The following is a 16,740-nucleotide window of genomic DNA, read 5'->3' as shown; positions in this document are numbered from 1 at the left end:
CAAAATCTTTATTTAAAGATATGAATGTATTAAACGTTTATGAACTAAACTTGTATAATACTTTATGTTTTACGTTTTGTTGTGTGAACAACCATTTATTAAATGTTTTTAAAGATCTATTTACCTTTAAAGTAAAGAATAAATATAGTTTGCGAAATAAAAACTATTTAAAAGAACCCTTTTCTCAAACAAAGCTTAAACAGTTTTGTATAGATTATCGAGCACCTTATCTCTGGAATAAAATTGTCCAGCCTAATTTAAATTCATCTATCTCTTTTTCTGTTTTTAAAAAATAAGTTAAAAAATAATATTTTTTTAACGGATAATATATTGAAATATTTTTGAGATGTTATTCTAACTATTTTTCAAATCTTTTGAATAATATTTTGTTATAAACTCTATTATATGATCTAAAAGTTATATTGTAATTATATTGTAACTTTTTATATGGTTCTGGCGACAAGATCAATATGATCTTCTTCCAGATTCCAAGTTTTATATTTATATTACATGTAAATCACGACATGTAAATAATGTAAACTAAAATAAAAAAAAAAAAAAAAAAAAAAAAAAAAGAATTATAACATTTTAAGTATGAATAAATTAGTTTGAATGTAGTTTATTAGACTGACACAGGCACTAAATCAATTTCTGCACGTTTATTGCTGCCATTTTACTTTTTTTTAACATTTGAAAAAAGTTTTAGTTCAAGCCCTGGAGCAACTATTTAGCTACCATTTGGCAAAATATGGTGTATTCAGTGCAAATTTTACTCAAGATATCATTGTTTTAGCTAAGGTAGGATTTTAGAAAAATTATGCGGACTCAATTTTCTTTTAAGAAGTTAAAGTTTTAATAGAATTTCCTTATATAAAAAACAAAAAACAAGCTTTTAACATTTATAAAAAGTTAGATTTAAAGGGGGTGAGCCACTTTAAAGACTGGTACAAAAGTTGGTAATTATTTGTTAATGACCGAAAACCAAAAAGCCTTTAAGTATATTTATTAATATTTATTAATATTGCTGAATACTTTTAAACCTTATATGAACCATATAAATTTATTTTTTAAACCTTTTTAAGAACAAAGCATTTTTTACGCTATTATTGGCAATAAGTGACTTTAGAAATGAAGACTCCACGGGAAGAAACGGCAGGGTCACATTTTTTGATTTTGAGATAAATCATTACACAGGCCTGCAATGGTTTTCCTCTTTAAAATCTGAGTAACGTTTTTTATAGTTTCTTATGTGCTGATTACGAGAAAAATAATAAAAAAAATCCATCACGTCAGGATTTTTTGATATGGAATATTTAAGATTTTGCTTTAAAATGTTTGAGCGCCTACCTTTTGAAATGTCTAAAAAGTTATTAATTTACTTCAGCTCAATTTTTATTTCATATAATTAGTGTAAGGGAACATAGAAATTAACGCCAATTAGTAATTTGTTAATGACTACATAATAAGTATTAGTAATTCGCATTAAACATGTCAAAAACGGGTCATTTTGGCTTAATTAAGTAATGAGCTCATTATTACATAATGATTTGGTAATATTAACTAATTGTTGTGAATATTATTAGAAAAGGGTGTAATTAAGATAAACCAAAGGATTTTTGCATAAGTACCCGCACTGATTTAGAAATTTAACAGTTGAAGTGCGCATCTTGCAACATAAACTTTAAAATGGCATCGCGAAGTTGTTTAAACTCTCCTAATTGTTTCTGTTATATTTGCGGGAAATTTATGGTGATAAAACAACGAAACAGTATTACAGACTTTGTAAAAAATATTTATAAAAGTTATTTTGGACTCGTTTTAAGTAACCAAGACAAAACTTGGGCACCTCATAAAATTTGTACGACTTGTTTATTAGAACTTCGCAAGTGGTCAAAAGGACAGAAAAATAGCTTCAAAATCGTTTCGCCTGTGCTATGGAGAGAGCCTAACGACCATGTTAAAGATTGCTACTTTTGTTGTTGTGAAATAACTGGATACAATTCAAAAAAAAAAAAGGGACATAAACTATCCAAACGTGTCATCAGTTACGCCTGCATTATTTGGCGATTCAAAAATGGTGCAGCCCCCGGTTCCAGCTCTACAAATTGAAAATTCTGACTGTGATATAGAGGAAGAGGATGTACACCAATCTGATCCTGAATTTCATGGAGATTCTGACGCTTGTCAGCTCTTTTCACAGTCAAATTTAAACGACTTGACAAGAGATTTGAATCTTCCCAAAGATGCAGCGGAACTCCTCGGATCACGATTAAAAGAAAGAAATATGCTGGCACCTGGTACTTCATTTTCATGGTACTGTCACAGAGAAAAAGATTTTCTTCCATTCTTCGCTGAAGATGAAGATTTAGTGTTCTGTAAAGATATTCCAGGCTTGACGAAAATGTACGACATTGAATACGATCCTAACGAGTGGAGATTGTTTATTGACTCCTCAAAAAGAAGTTTGAAGCAGTTCTTCTGCATAATGGGAATACATATGCCTCGTTACCTGTTGCACATTCTGTCCATTTAAAGGAATGTTATGAAAATTTGGAAAAGCTTTTGACTAATATAGCTTATGAGCAACACGGTTGGATGTTGTGTGGAAATTTGAAAATCATAAGCATGCTACTAGGCCAACAAGGTGGTTATAAAAAATACCCGTGCTTTCTTTGCGAGTGTGATAGCCGGGATAAACAACATCATTGAACCAAAAAGGAATGGACTCCAAGAACTGAACTAACCCCAGGATTCAAAAACGTACTTAAACAGAGTTTGGTTCCCAGAGAAAAAGTTTTACTGCCACCATTGCACATCAAATTGGGTATAATGAAGCAATTTGTGAAGGTTTTAAATAAAGAGGGGGAAGGCTTCAAATATCTGCATTCAGTTTTTCCATCTTTATCAGAAGCTAAGATAAAAGAAGGAATTTTCGTCGGCCCTGATATTAGGAAATTAATGTCGGATGAAAAGTTTGATGAAAAACTTAATGATATTGAGTTGCAAGCATGGCAGTCATTTAAGGAAGTGGTGACAAAATTTTTGGGGAACAATAAAAGCTCCGACTATAAAGAAATAGTGGCCAAAATGATTTCCAATTTGGGTGTAATGGGTTGTAATATGAGCATTAAACTTCATTTCTTAAATTCTCATATTGATTACTTCCCAGAAAATCTAGGAGCCGTTAGCGAAGAACAAGGCGAAAGATTTCACCAAGATTTGAAAGAGCTTGAAGTCCGGTATCAAGGAAGATGGAATACCAACATTATGGCGGACTATTGTTGGTTATTGAAGCGCGACGATCCAAAACGGAAATTTAAGCGAAAATCGCACAACCGAAGCTTCCAGGAGAAAAGGACCAGGTTCCACAAATGAAATTTAAATGTTATTTAGACTAGTGTTAAGTTGTTATTATATTTTAGTAGTTTTTTAAGTTAAAAATAATGTTCTGTTTTAAATATATATTTTTTTATGTGAAATCTTCTGTTTTTTTGCTATTTTCTATCTGTGCCTTTTTTGAAAAATCTGGAGGTGATAGAGAAAAACTAAGTACATATTCGTAATCAGCGCACCATAATACCCTAGAATCAGCTATCGAATTCCAGAGAGGAAGTTATGACTCTCATTTTGCAGGCCTGTGTTATTAAACTTTTAAACCTTTAAAAGTTTCGAAGTTTTAGGAAAATTTAGAAAAACTTTAAATATGCATCAAATCGTTTATTTGATTTGAATTCAAATACAAAATATTCTATTATGGTTAGTAAAGCTAGAAAGTGTAAAAAGTCGAAACTTTCAAAATGTGACCCTGCCGTTTCTTCCCGTGGAGCCTTCAAATGTAATTACATCCTAGTGCTTAGGTTAAAAACAAAACAAAAAAACTTCCTTCAACTTGAGAAAATCATCATTAAAACAATCCTTACTAATGAATAGTGAATATTTAAGAAAAATAAAAAAAAAATCTAAATAATAAAGAATAACTTTGTTATCAATGCCTGCGCTGCAATATATATATATATATATATATATATATATATATATATATATATATATATATATATATGTATATATATATATATATATATATATATATATATGTATATATATATATATATATATATATATATAATACATACGACATTCATTATTCTGAAGATAAAACACCAAACTAAAATATAAAAATAAATTATTAACATTTTAAACATTTTTACCACGTTAAGATATTAATAGCGTTTCACATTTATCTCTCAACAAATGTGGCATAGAAATTTGTATAAAATAAATTTGTCACGACAATAAGAAAAAGGCACTTCAAAATTTTTTTAATGTAACTTTTTAGAATAAGATTTCTTTTATTACTTTGTAGTTTAAGTTTACTTTTTTCTTTCTTTTTTTTTTTAACAAAAACTACGATTTGACGAAAGTATAAACTGACATTAACAGTTACTTGAGAGGATTTTGAAAAACATAGATGAAAATCCCTCAACGCATTATTAAAATATTTTTATTTAATCAATAGCTTCTTTTTATAATTGTTTATAATTTTTCATTAATTTTTGTAAAATTAATTTTATTTTGTCTTGTAAAAGGTTAGCTTACACCATAAGTGAAATATCATTTTCGCGCAAGTAAAACTTTGAATAGAAAAGAATTTTTCTTGCAATATTTGTTTAAAAAAGAAAAATCATTTTTTCTTCTGAGCTTTTTTCTTCGAGTCAATTTTAAAGTAACCTGACGAAGTGATAACGTCACGTGCGCAATTGTTTATAAGTCTAAATCGATCTGGACCAAGTAAAACACCGCCGAACCAACGCGAAACAACAACAGCAATGTTTTTTGCATCCATGATCTGCAGCAAATGAAGTAACCTGCCGCCGGCATGAACTTCCCCATCGTCTGCACAATCCTGTATGTATGAACCCTCAGTAATGCTGCAGATACGATAAGCGACAATGTTATGAGTTGCTTGCGAGACTTTCCGATTTTCTTTCAATTTGCAAAGAAATACTTCAACCTCCTGAACACTGTGGACAACTGCCACATGACCTTGAAATACGCTTTTTTTCACAGTCAATACTTCTCCAGAAAATATATTTATGTTGCATCTTTGATCCATATCAACGTTACAACGTGTATTAGATGATGCAATTTCATCACGCAGCAAACATGTTATTTTGTCTAGAATAAATATCAACAACTTTATTAATGAAATACATTCACATTTTAAACAGACCTAATTAAATAATTTCAGATTGATTCCATAAATAAAAATGCAACTCGGAACTACACTCAATACTACACTAACACTAAAATATTGTTAGAAAAAAGAAGCTGACACAAGATTTAATATTATTGAATATTAAATGTGAGAAAAAAAATCATACTTTCACGCTCTTTATCTTCAACAGAAGATTCAATGAAAAGCTTTGCAGATTCATACTTTTCTACAAGTAATTCCCTAATCTTTTCAACCCATATGTATAAAATTGGACTCCCCATGTTTTTATTCCAAAGCAATTCAAGCTCTTTTTGGATGGCATTTAATTCGTCAGCAGAAAGGCATTCAGTGTGAATTTCGAAAATCGGAGCATCTTTTGAAGGATATGTAACGGGAAGTAGAGCTGAAATAGTTACTGCCCACCACTCCTCTTCATCACAGTATATGCGAATATCAAATAAATTATTGCTATTTAAGTTAAAATCTTTACCATATATTGAGGAAAGCACACTAAGCTCATCTTGCTGAGATTCTAAGTCATCAGGCATCTTGTTCAAGAAACAAGTTTCATTTGTCTTTAGTAGCTGTTAAAACTGTACACATTTACATTTATGCACACACACACGTGCACACACATATACCTGGACACCAACTGACAGACAGACATTAAATATAAATATTAACAGAGACTAAGGAGAGAAATTCTAATAAATGGTGATGATCTACTTTTATTGTACCAAGATGTAATGAAAATTGATTTAATACAAAAAGAAAAAGTTGCAACATACTAAGACCCCAACACACACAATAATTAAAATTGCACTTTACAATATTTATTCAGTAACTTATTGAACTAATTTAAAAAAATGCTTAATAAAAGGAAAAAAGATACTTCCGAACTAAAATGAAGGCTTTTTTTATGAATAATTTTTTACAAAAAAATCACTAAGTAACATTAAATACAGAAAAATATAAAATTATTAAAACAAAAAAAAAGCAAAAAAAAAAAAAAAAACAACAAAAGAGTTTAAAAAAATTTAAAAAAATATTTTTTCTTCAAGAAAAAAATATTTGCAGGAAATATTAAATTTATTCAGCTACTAGTCGAGCATCGCCCCAAGCATTACGAACTATTTTCTCAACCTTTGGAGCTTCTGGGTGAAGCAAAACATGAGGAACAGGAAAGCCTGCATCTGCTCGTTCACTGGCCTTGAGGTCTTTATCATCCACATAAAGTTCCAGTTGGTATCTCCTACAGAAGCAGCAACATAAGTGTTGTTCTTTCAGTTCAAGATCTTTGAAAAAACGATAGTCCATGTATTCTGTGGAAACTAAACGAGAAAATATTCTTTGATAGCACTCATAAAAGTACAATTCAACACATCACAAAAATATAAACAATCCAAACCGTTTCACAGTTAAAACTGCTTTAATGAATAAAAAAAAAATTGCCTTTTAGCTTTTAAAGACTATAAAAAGTCAAAAAAATGACTCTCAGTGTGGTCTGATGAATAATCTTATATATAATGGTTTTAAAAAAATTTCATGAAAAATACCAATGAGTTGTATGCATAAAAGTAAAATCCATTTTTACCTTGAAAACTTGCATTTTCAATGGAAAAATGTACAATTTTATAAAAATAAAGTTTAAGAGCAGGACTTAGATGTATGTAGTGAAGCATTTACCAGTTCCAAAATTTCCTCCACAAGGTGGGACTTTTCTGTAAAAAACTCCTTGTCCAGTAACCTTCCAATAAGTTCGACTTGTACAACAAGGGCATAAGTAGCGCATTAAACAATCTCCACAACTTTTGCTATACTCTAAAATTTAACAATAAACACAAAGGGTATTATAATAATTATAACTAATTAATAATATAATTAATTTTGTTCTTTAAGAACGTTAGAAACCCCTAATAAATGAGTTTTACAAATTTGTCAACTTTTTTTTTTTCAACCATACTTTGTACCAGTTTGATTCAACAGGTGATGATGACGGAAAAATATTGTTACACTTTTATTCAATAACAGCTTTTTTTTCATTTTTATGTTTTATACATATCCATTTTTTACTTTTGATTTACATTAAAAATAAATTACAAAGAATTTAACTATTTTAGACAGTTGATGAGTAAAACATGAATTTACCAAAGCCTGGAGCTGGGGTTTCTCCACTCCATAATGCTGCAGTAGTTTGCATTTCCCTCTTCTTCTTTTTTAAATAACTGATCATTTCAAGCATGTAAACACGATCCCCGATAGCTTGAACACCCATCTCTTTCAAATGTGCCTAAACATCATGAAGAATATGCTTAACTTTTGTTGTTGATTTATTACTAAAATATTGTAAGATTAACCATAATTCACTTATGCAAAATTGCACAGGAAGCCAATTAAATATTCAGATGGCTCTGAAAAAATAACAAAATATATTATTTTTAAAGATATTTTTGAGTATTATTGTTCAAATTATTTGTATTTACATTAAACATATGAAGATGAAGAAAGACAACTTAATATGGTTAATACCAAAGTAAGTGTGACATTATTTTCTGCTCATATTTAACTAAAATGATGATTTTTAAAAGTCTGTGTAATAAAAATTAAATCATGGTATTTTTATGCTAGCAAATCAAACAGGTAAACTGGTGGTTTATGCAACATCCTTACTGAGTTAGAAGACCCTTGTAATCAACTGATTAATAGGTTTATTTAATTTTTGTCGCCTAGACATTGAAAGGGGTAATAGAACAGAAGTCTTTATATTGAAAATTTAATTAACACTTTGTTTATTTCTTTTAAATTAAAAAACATTTTGAATTTAGTACTATAATGAGCATAATAGGTAACTCTAAATTCTTTGGTAGGGGAACCCCAAAAATGTATTTGATTCTGATCATTTTTTTGGTATATTCATTTCTTTATTGAAGCCAACAAATTTGAAGCCATTAATTAAGAGTGTCCTATTGAATAGTAAATAACAAGATAGAACAATTTCTCTCTCAAAGGAATATAAAAATTACCCCCACCCCATAAAAAAAAACTATTGAGCTTTTTTAAAACAAACTTTTCCGAGAAAGTTGCTTATATTTATAGTATACATCAGAAATTTGGCCCAGGCTACTGGTAAGTAGTAAGCTTAAATGCTTGCAAAATATAAACTATTCTGAATAACCTTTATGAAGTCAAAATTAGTTATATATCTAATCCAATAGATATTGTTTCTTTTACATGATACTGTCTTTCTAAAAATTGATAATTATTAACTTTATCAAAAAGCAAATTATCAAATAATCAACTCATACCTGTCTGCAACCACTTTTTAGTTTTGTGATTTGACCCCGGACATTGTCATACATCATTGGATTCAATACAATGAGTAGAATTAGGGTTGATATGTCACCGAAATCATAAAATTCTTTTTAGTAAAATATTTACGTTTTATATATATTTGTTTTTCTTTGTAGATAAATAAAAATACTTATAATGTCGCATCCACAAAAAAAGTGTAATCATGACACAAACCGAAAAAAGATTTGTTATTTTTGCGCTCACAAAACATCAATACTATTAAATAAGTTAGCGATAAAAGAGGAAGTGTCCACTTTTGATTTAGATTGCAATGATACAAAAAATCCAATAGGCTTATGTGATAAATGTAGAAGTAATATACATCTAAAAAACTACTTGCCGGATTTAGTGATAGACTGGACTAAAAACGTCGTTACACCTTTAACCAGAAATTCTACTAGTTGTCAATGTAAAGTATGCAAACTAACCAGTTTACGTGGAAGAACCGGAACAAGAAGAAGAAGTAGTAAGTTTTCCAAGTGGCGTGCATCCCACGAAAAAATATTTAAATCTTGTCTTTCAAATATTGGGAAAGGAAAGAAGCACAAATGTGGAAATAAAACCTTAACTGTAAAAATATATGAAAAACTTCAAACCTCAGCTAAAGTTAAGGATCAGATTGCTTCTCAAGTCATATCAGAAAAATAATATGAACAAGGATCAAAAAGAATTAAATTTTCTGCAGGTGCAAAACCTTTACAAATATCAGTAGGGCCCTTAAAAAATAAACCAGGAAAGATCACCTTGATTGATTTATTAAGGATTCAATCAAGACTTACTTTGTCCAACAAGAAAATAATACAGCTAGCAAAAGAACTCAGGTAAGAACAATTTTTAAATAAATTATCTTACTCTTTTTATGTAATTTAGTTAGCCTAAATGTATATATATATTTTTAATAGAACATCAATTAAAGGGAAAACTTGCATACAAGCAAAACCTACAAAAAGTACTTCCAGCAATTGATTGTGCTCTTGGATATTTATTTATAACTGATTATCAAGAATTTGAATTTAAAAAAGGAAATTTAAAAGTAAAGGGAAATCTCCCTATTATTAAGTGCACCAATATTGAGGAGTTTCTAAATTTGCTTATTGTGATTAAAGAGGTGAATTTAAGCAATCAAACAGTCAAGCTTGGTATTGATGGAGGAAGAGGTTTTCTGAAGGTAAATAATTTCATTCTAAATATATTTATGAGAACTATGATTCAGTCAAAACTAAAGAAAAATTGTAAAAATAAAAAATATCTTATTTTAGATCTGTTTGAACCTATTGTCAGATTGTGAGAGCGAAGGTTTAGAACTTGACAAATACAATCATGAAGACAAAGCTACAATGAGTACATATGAAGAACCTCAGGATTCAAAATATAAAGAAGGTTCTGTAAAAGCTTCTTTTTTACTAGCTTTAGTTCCAAATGTTCCTGAAAGTCACTACAATGTTTCTATATTAATGAACTGTCTAAATTTAGATAAAATAAAACACTTATTTGTAGCTGATTTTAAGCTTTGTCAAATAATGTGTGGTTTATCTCCAAGCGCTATGGCTACACAACCTTGCCATATATGTGAATGGAAATGAATGCAACCATTTAAAGAAGAAAAGCTTAGAACTTTTGGTTCTTTAGAGGAACAGTACACAAAATTTTTTCAATCAGGTGCAATAAAATGTAATGCTAAAGAATTTTGCAATGTTATCAATCCTCTATTGATACACATAGAAACAAGCGACTACTTAGTGGCAGATTATCTTTTCCCGCCAGAGTTACACCTAATGGAGGGAGCTGTTAATTATTGTTAATAATTTGGTTGAGTCTTGTTTTGGACAAAAACTTCATAACAAATTTCAAACACATATTAAACACTTTGAAGATCACTACAGAACACTTGTTGAAGACTATGAAATAATTGTTTCATCGAAAATTAATTTTACTATAAAACATATAGGTGCTTTTCATGCAGTAAGAGGGCATGGATTAGGCTGCTACTCTGAACAAGCTGTTGAAGCAATTCATTACAGTTTTGTTAATGAATCTTGGAATAGATTCAAAGTTTCTTAAAATAACAACTCATTTTCTGAACATTTGAAAAAGCTTTTATCAGTTTTAACGGAAAAAACCTAAATATTGCAAATGGGAATCTATGTTTTAACTTTACTTAATTATAACTTTTTTATGATGATGTCACAAAAATATGCTTGTTAATAAACAGAATCTTAATAATATAAAACATCAGTTAATATCAATGGTTTGTATATATATATAATGTAGTTGTATTTTACAAATGACATATTCATGACAGGCATATCCAAACGATATATTCTATTTATGATTTATTTTCACAAATTAAATGACTATAACTTTTAAATAATTGATAAATTTATTAAATAAATTTATTTTTAAAAAAGAATAAAAAAAATCCACGAATTTGGGAAAATATTCCTAAATTGGGCCCTTTTGGCCCCTAAAACGTAAATATTTTGTTAAAAGGAATTTTATGATTTCGGTGACATATCAAACCTAAATCTACTCATTGTAACGAATCCAACGATGTATGACAATGTTCGGGGTCAAATCGCAAATTTAAAAAGTGATTGCAGGCAGGTGTGAACTATTGTCTCAAAACAGAAAACTATCAGAAAAAACAAAAATTTTTTTTTAACTTTAAATTTTATTGACCAAAACTTTATACAAAAAAAATTCACTTTTTAACATAAAAATGATTTTAAGATATAAAGTAGTAAAAAACAAATTGAAAGAAGCATTCAAAAGAATTCAAAATGGCTGCCTCAGGTGACAATATCAATATCTAATATAATTTTATTTGAAGATTAAAAATTCTTAGAAAGGCTTAATGAAATACAGTTCACACAAATTAAGATATTATTCTCGTTTTCAATATAGGTAGGATTAAGACTTTAAATTTGCATATTGCGAAATGGGAAATGTAAATGGTTCAGTTCTTTTTAAGAATTCATTATGTAGTTTCCAATAACTTGACAACAGCATGAGGGTAGAATAACTATAGTATTAAAAGAATTGTCATTTTGACTTTGATCTAAATTTAATCTTAATAATGCAGATGTCTGTTAGCAAAAAATACTCCCACCAAAACTTTAACAGGTTGTGCTTCCCAAAATCAAATGATAGCATTTACTGAAAAAGTTACTGTCCTCAGAACTTGCTGTAAAAAAAACCCTAGATAGATGCAGGATAAAATGACAGCTTATTTCATTTTTTAGCAAATCAGGTTTTGCTAAAAAATCAAATATTTCCTAATTGCTTACTTTACTTCAATTTTTTAACATCTATAAGCTATTTTGAATGATTTTTTTAACTAAGTGAATGTAAAGATTTATCGCATTTAAAGGTTAGATTAAAATGTTTTAAAGAGGTTATATAATTATGGAAGTTCAAAATAAAGTAATTGTTAAAATTAGATTCCATAAGGAAATAAATGTTCTGAGAGACTGATAACTGATGGGTGAAGAAATGGGAAATTTACAAAGAAGGAAAATGCAAAACAGCTGAAATAGCCAAAAACAGCTTCAAAATAAAGCAAACGAAATTTTTTGCATTGGAAAACCTGATACATGCTCTATTCTCAAGAAGAAACATAAAAACAACTCAGCTTAATACCATTCAGATGTGCAGTTTCTAAAAGATTAAAAGACCACACATAAAATGACCCTTGGCTTATATAATATTTATAGACAGTGAGTCAAATTATGAAAACTGAGCTTTCATTTTCAGAACAAAGTAAAACCTCTGCCAGCCAGTATTCTGAGTTTTCTGCAGACAATTAGGGAAGGGAAATAGTGCTTCAGCGGCACAGCCTAACATTTTGCAAAAAAAGTTACATTACAGAAGTTTCTAAGAACTATAACCAAGAGGTATGACACATTTGTTTTGAGATATAGTAGTTACATCTGGTGAGAATACGGGTTTCTCACTTTCTGAGTCAACCTTTTTCTGAGTCAAACATTTTCTGAGCAAAAAAGAAAGCAGTGAGTACAAATGCATACATTTTAGAAATAAGTTGAGGAGTTGTGTAAAAAATATTCATCTTTAAAATTAATTTCTTTAAGATTTTAAGATATTTCATTTCTTATATTTAATTCAATATGAATTATATAGAGCTTGTCTAACTTGTCAATGAGCAAAATTGTGGTTTGGCTTGTATTTCTTATGGTGGTGGTGGGAATGGGGAGGAAATGTGCATTGGTTTCAAACAAAATACTGTCAAAAAAGTTGCACTTCAGAGTGAAATTCCAATAAGAAGATTTTAAAAAAAGATTTAAAGTTTAAATATGTAGGAATAACATGTATATAAATATGAAAAAAGTGTAGGCAAAGTCTTTAGGTGCCTCTAAACCCATAAGTATTGCACTCAATAATGCAAGAACTTAAATCTTTTCAACACAATAAAAAAAGAACTTTAACCTTTTTGACTAAAAGATAGATTTCTAACAGGTGAGAAATACAATATTGTAAATAAAGTCAAGGTATAATTAAATAAAAAGAAGAAATTGAAGCACAATTGTAAGCAAAAATTGTAAGCAAATAACTCCCAGATAAATAATAAAGATAATTTTACTGCTACATTTAAAAATCTATTTGATACTTGCAGAAACACTTAATATTAAAAAACAAAAACATAAAACTTTTTGAACAGCACAAAGAAAGAAAGGTAGATAATAACATAATTGGTTGAAATTACTCCAGGGTAAATAAAACAAACACAAGCAGTAAGATGAATTTCAAGAAAAAATAATAATATAAATCATTTACATAAGCAGCTTAGAATAAAATAAAGAATCAGATGCCAATCAAGAAACTGGACAAAATAAGAAAAACATCATTTTGGTTCCCTAGTTCATAATAGTATTTAAAAACTTATTTTGAGTCTGCAATTAGGAAGTGTATTAGATCAAAAATGATCAATAGAAATGCTGTTTATGTTATTAGTGTAACAGCTAAGTTACTTTGGTAAAGATTCTTTAGAGTCTATAATCGGCTATGATACCATATGCTAATACCAGCTTAATTACTATTAAAAAACTGACAATGAGCTGCTAACATCATTTCAAGCAAATATACCTTGAACTGTGTACTAGAAAGAAAAACTCTTAACTGCCTTGACAACTAAGGAAAAGTTTAAAAAGTTAGCCTTAAAGCATGGAGCATACAATTAGTAGATTTTAATGGAGTACTTACTAGCAAAAAGACTCCAACAGCTTTTGCAAGTTGTTAAAAGACAATGTACTTTCCTTATACAAAAACTATTAACAAATATGAAATATAACCATGTGAAATAGATTGTCAGATATAAGTCCCAAACATTTGCTTTGTGGTGATTGGTTTCCATTTAAAGATCCCACATATATGACAAATGGATGGAGAGTGTATATATATATATATATATATATATATATATATATATATATATATATATATATATATATATATATATATATATATATATATATATATATATATATATATATATATATATATATATATATATAATAGAACATTATTTAAAGTAGATTTTTATTAAGTTACAAATTTATTTAATATTTTTTATACGGTTACTTAACTTAAAAGATAACAAAAGATTTTGACATCTTTAAAAAATGTTACAGATTTTAAATCATAATTTACTATATATATGCTATAACTTTAGAAACTATTAGAAACTTAAGAAAATAGAAACTTTAGAAATTTAAATTATACTTAACTTAGAATTCCACTTAGAATTATTTAAATCAAGCAAAATAATAACTTTTTCTAAGTTATTATTTTGACTGATTTTAAAAAAATTACAATTGTGTTTTAAATAAATGGTGGAAGATGGTAAAAACCTTTAACAGAGTCTAACCAATTGAGAGTAGGGTGCATTTCAGAGGTAATATTTGGTTTTGAAATTTTTGATACAACATTAGAAAACTATGAATATTCCCAGTAGGAAACTTAGCACACTGTTAAAAAAAAAAAAAAACTAAACCAAGCAAATGTTTACCTCTTGCAAGAGCATTAGAGACTTTCCATTTATCTTGTTAGCAATAAACAGCTCATTCATATAGCCACATCCAATTTTTTCAACAAATAGATTACAGACATCATGAACACTCCATCCTAAATTTAGAGTTTCAAGTAGAAATGTATAAAAAAAATCACAAAAATTCCAAATAGAAAATCTGTAATTTTCAGCATTATTAAAAATAAAATAACCAGCAAAATATTAGTTTAAAATAAGGCTTTTTTATGCTGTTTGCTCTTTTATGTTGCTATGATGGCAATTTTAAGATATAAGACTAATATGAAATATAAAAAAAGAAATTTATTAGAAACAAGTTTTTCTAATTACAGTTATAATATTGGGTATATATCTTTTACCTAATGCATAAGAAAGTAGGCATTTAGTTTAGAACATGCTACCTATCTACATTCATATGTAAACTGGGTGAATTCTTTTTTCTACTACCAGTACAAATAAATTTTTTTACTAACAGCTGGTGGGTCAGACATTTTTTTTTAACTATTCTACTTTTTAAATTCTAGACCCTAATGCGTAGAACTTTTGGATAAACTGGCTATTATTTAGATAATTTTAAAATAGTGATGACTTAACACCAATACTACTAGATACTATACCATTGATGAGTTTTTATCATCAGTGTAACCAAACCCAACCTAATAAGGCTTGCAAAATTAATCTATGAAGCTATTATGACTCTCATTTACATAACTGTGTGTATTTATGCGTATCTGAGTAGGTAGCTCTTGCATTTATTAAAATATTCACCAGAAACTTGAGCAGCATCAAGATCAAGTATATAGTTTTCCACACCAGAAACTGCTTGTGGTTGATTAGCTATAATTTGACCACCTACATGTTTTTCCTGACCATAAGAAGCACCAGAAACTGCATGATAATCCTCTTTTTTTACATCCATTTTTGTATATTGACTAGCCATGTAGTTTTACATAAAAAAAATACAATGTCTGTAAATAGTAAATATATAACAGATAAACTCTACGCAAGGTTAGCGAGGAGCAACTATTTTTTTAGAGCTTTTAATATTAGGAACGGTTCATTAACTACTTAACACCATTATAACATGATTTAACTAATTGTTGGGTCAATCGAGACTCTGTGACGACATGTTAGTTTATAGAAGAAATATAAAAATGGTTCCTCCAGCGTCGGTAAATAGCAACTTTCGAAATGCTCTTAGTTCTCTCTTTATTAAAAAAGTGTATTTATAATACTAACGTAACCTGAACATCGTAAAAATGTTTTTCTCTTATTAACGGCTTATCAATTAAAGCTCTTGTTTTGGCTCTTTTATTCTCAGGTAACTTGAATAGCTATCTACATATTTTGGAAAGAGAGGAGAGTGAAATAAACAAGCTTTAAAATGTTTCTATCTTGTATTTCATATATATAAATAATTTCAATAAAAAATGCCAGTAATTCATGACGCAACAGCTATTCAATCAACTCTGCAGAATAATATTCTTCCGTTATGCAAGGTTTGTAATGCAAATGTAGGTTTCACATACAGCAGTTACACTGTTTTTATTGACCAAGGTTTAAAATGCAATAGTTATATAATTATAACTATTGCATTGTTAACCTTGATCAAGAAAACTTTCTCTCTTCTTCAAATTGTACCTTTCAGCACTGTTGTGAATGCTGGCTAGGTTACAAATTGGGAGGTGTTGCAATTCAGAAGATAAGGTGTAGGTTTCTATTAGTTGGGAAAAACACTTTGCGACAGTATAATTTTTGACATCGGTACTTTTGGTTGACTGTAATTTCAACTTTGGAAGGGATTTTCTGATCAATATTTTTCACGAAGCTGAACCACGAGTGGCCATATGTATTTTTTTGTTTCAGCCTTTAAGGTATTCACATTACTTTGTTACCTCCTCTACACACACGTTACCTGTAGGATTGTAAGAGATTGTTCTACTGTTACGATTCTTTTAGTGTGACGTTCTTTGGAACGCAGTTCCTTTTATTTTAGTGATTTAACTCTTTCAGAATGAATAAATGCAAGCATTCCAACTAAGATGAAAAAGTACGAAAAGCATTTTGCTGCTTTTAGATAAGGATAAGGAAAATTAAATGTAAATAATGAGTATTTTTTAATAACTATATAATT

General features: G+C 28.7%; 2 protein-coding genes across 2 annotated transcripts; both read right to left on the bottom strand.

Moving 5' to 3' along the window:
* Positions 1-4,565: 4,565 nt before the first annotated feature.
* LOC145189277 (protein IMPACT-B-like) lies at positions 4,566-5,763 on the bottom strand. The gene is made up of 2 exons (XM_080065871.2): positions 5,382-5,763; positions 4,566-5,175 (listed from the first exon to the last, which is right to left on the bottom strand). The coding sequence occupies exons 1-2, from the start codon at positions 5,761-5,763 to the stop codon at positions 4,682-4,684; spliced, it is 876 nt and encodes a 291-aa protein (XP_079921997.2). The 3' UTR covers positions 4,566-4,681.
* Positions 5,382-15,728, bottom strand: LOC145189278 (uncharacterized). The gene is made up of 5 exons (XM_090088205.1): positions 15,375-15,728; positions 14,589-14,704; positions 7,364-7,505; positions 6,902-7,036; positions 5,382-6,546 (listed from the first exon to the last, which is right to left on the bottom strand). Exons 1-5 carry the CDS (start codon positions 15,544-15,546, stop codon positions 6,305-6,307), a joined length of 807 nt encoding a protein of 268 aa, XP_089944331.1. The 5' UTR covers positions 15,547-15,728; the 3' UTR covers positions 5,382-6,304.
* Positions 15,729-16,740: the final 1,012 nt, after the last annotated feature.

The sequence above is a fragment of the Hydra viridissima genome, unplaced genomic scaffold (genome assembly GCF_058129835.1).
Source record: "Hydra viridissima isolate aposymbiotic clone 2 unplaced genomic scaffold, HvirCarnegie_v1 scaffold_5, whole genome shotgun sequence".
Taxonomy (NCBI): domain Eukaryota; kingdom Metazoa; phylum Cnidaria; class Hydrozoa; order Anthoathecata; family Hydridae; genus Hydra; species Hydra viridissima.
Note: the sequence above shows the minus strand (reverse complement) of the source record. Positions and strands in the feature narration are given on the sequence as shown.

Excerpts from the sequence above, each read along its gene's own strand:
- LOC145189277 (XM_080065871.2), bottom strand. The coding sequence starts at position 5,763 with ATGCCTGATGACTTAGAATCTCAGCAAGATGAGCTTAGTGTGCTTTCC. Across the intron at positions 5,176-5,381 it reads TGAAGATAAAGAGCGTGAAA|ACAAAATAACATGTTTGCTG; the intron begins GTATGATTTTTT and ends TATTTATTCTAG.
- LOC145189278 (XM_090088205.1), bottom strand. The coding sequence starts at position 15,546 with ATGGCTAGTCAATATACAAAAATGGATGTAAAAAAAGAGGATTATCAT. Across the intron at positions 14,705-15,374 it reads TGATGCTGCTCAAGTTTCTG|GATGGAGTGTTCATGATGTC; the intron begins GTGAATATTTTA and ends CTCTAAATTTAG. Across the intron at positions 7,506-14,588 it reads CTCTAATGCTCTTGCAAGAG|GCACATTTGAAAGAGATGGG; the intron begins GTAAACATTTGC and ends CATGATGTTTAG.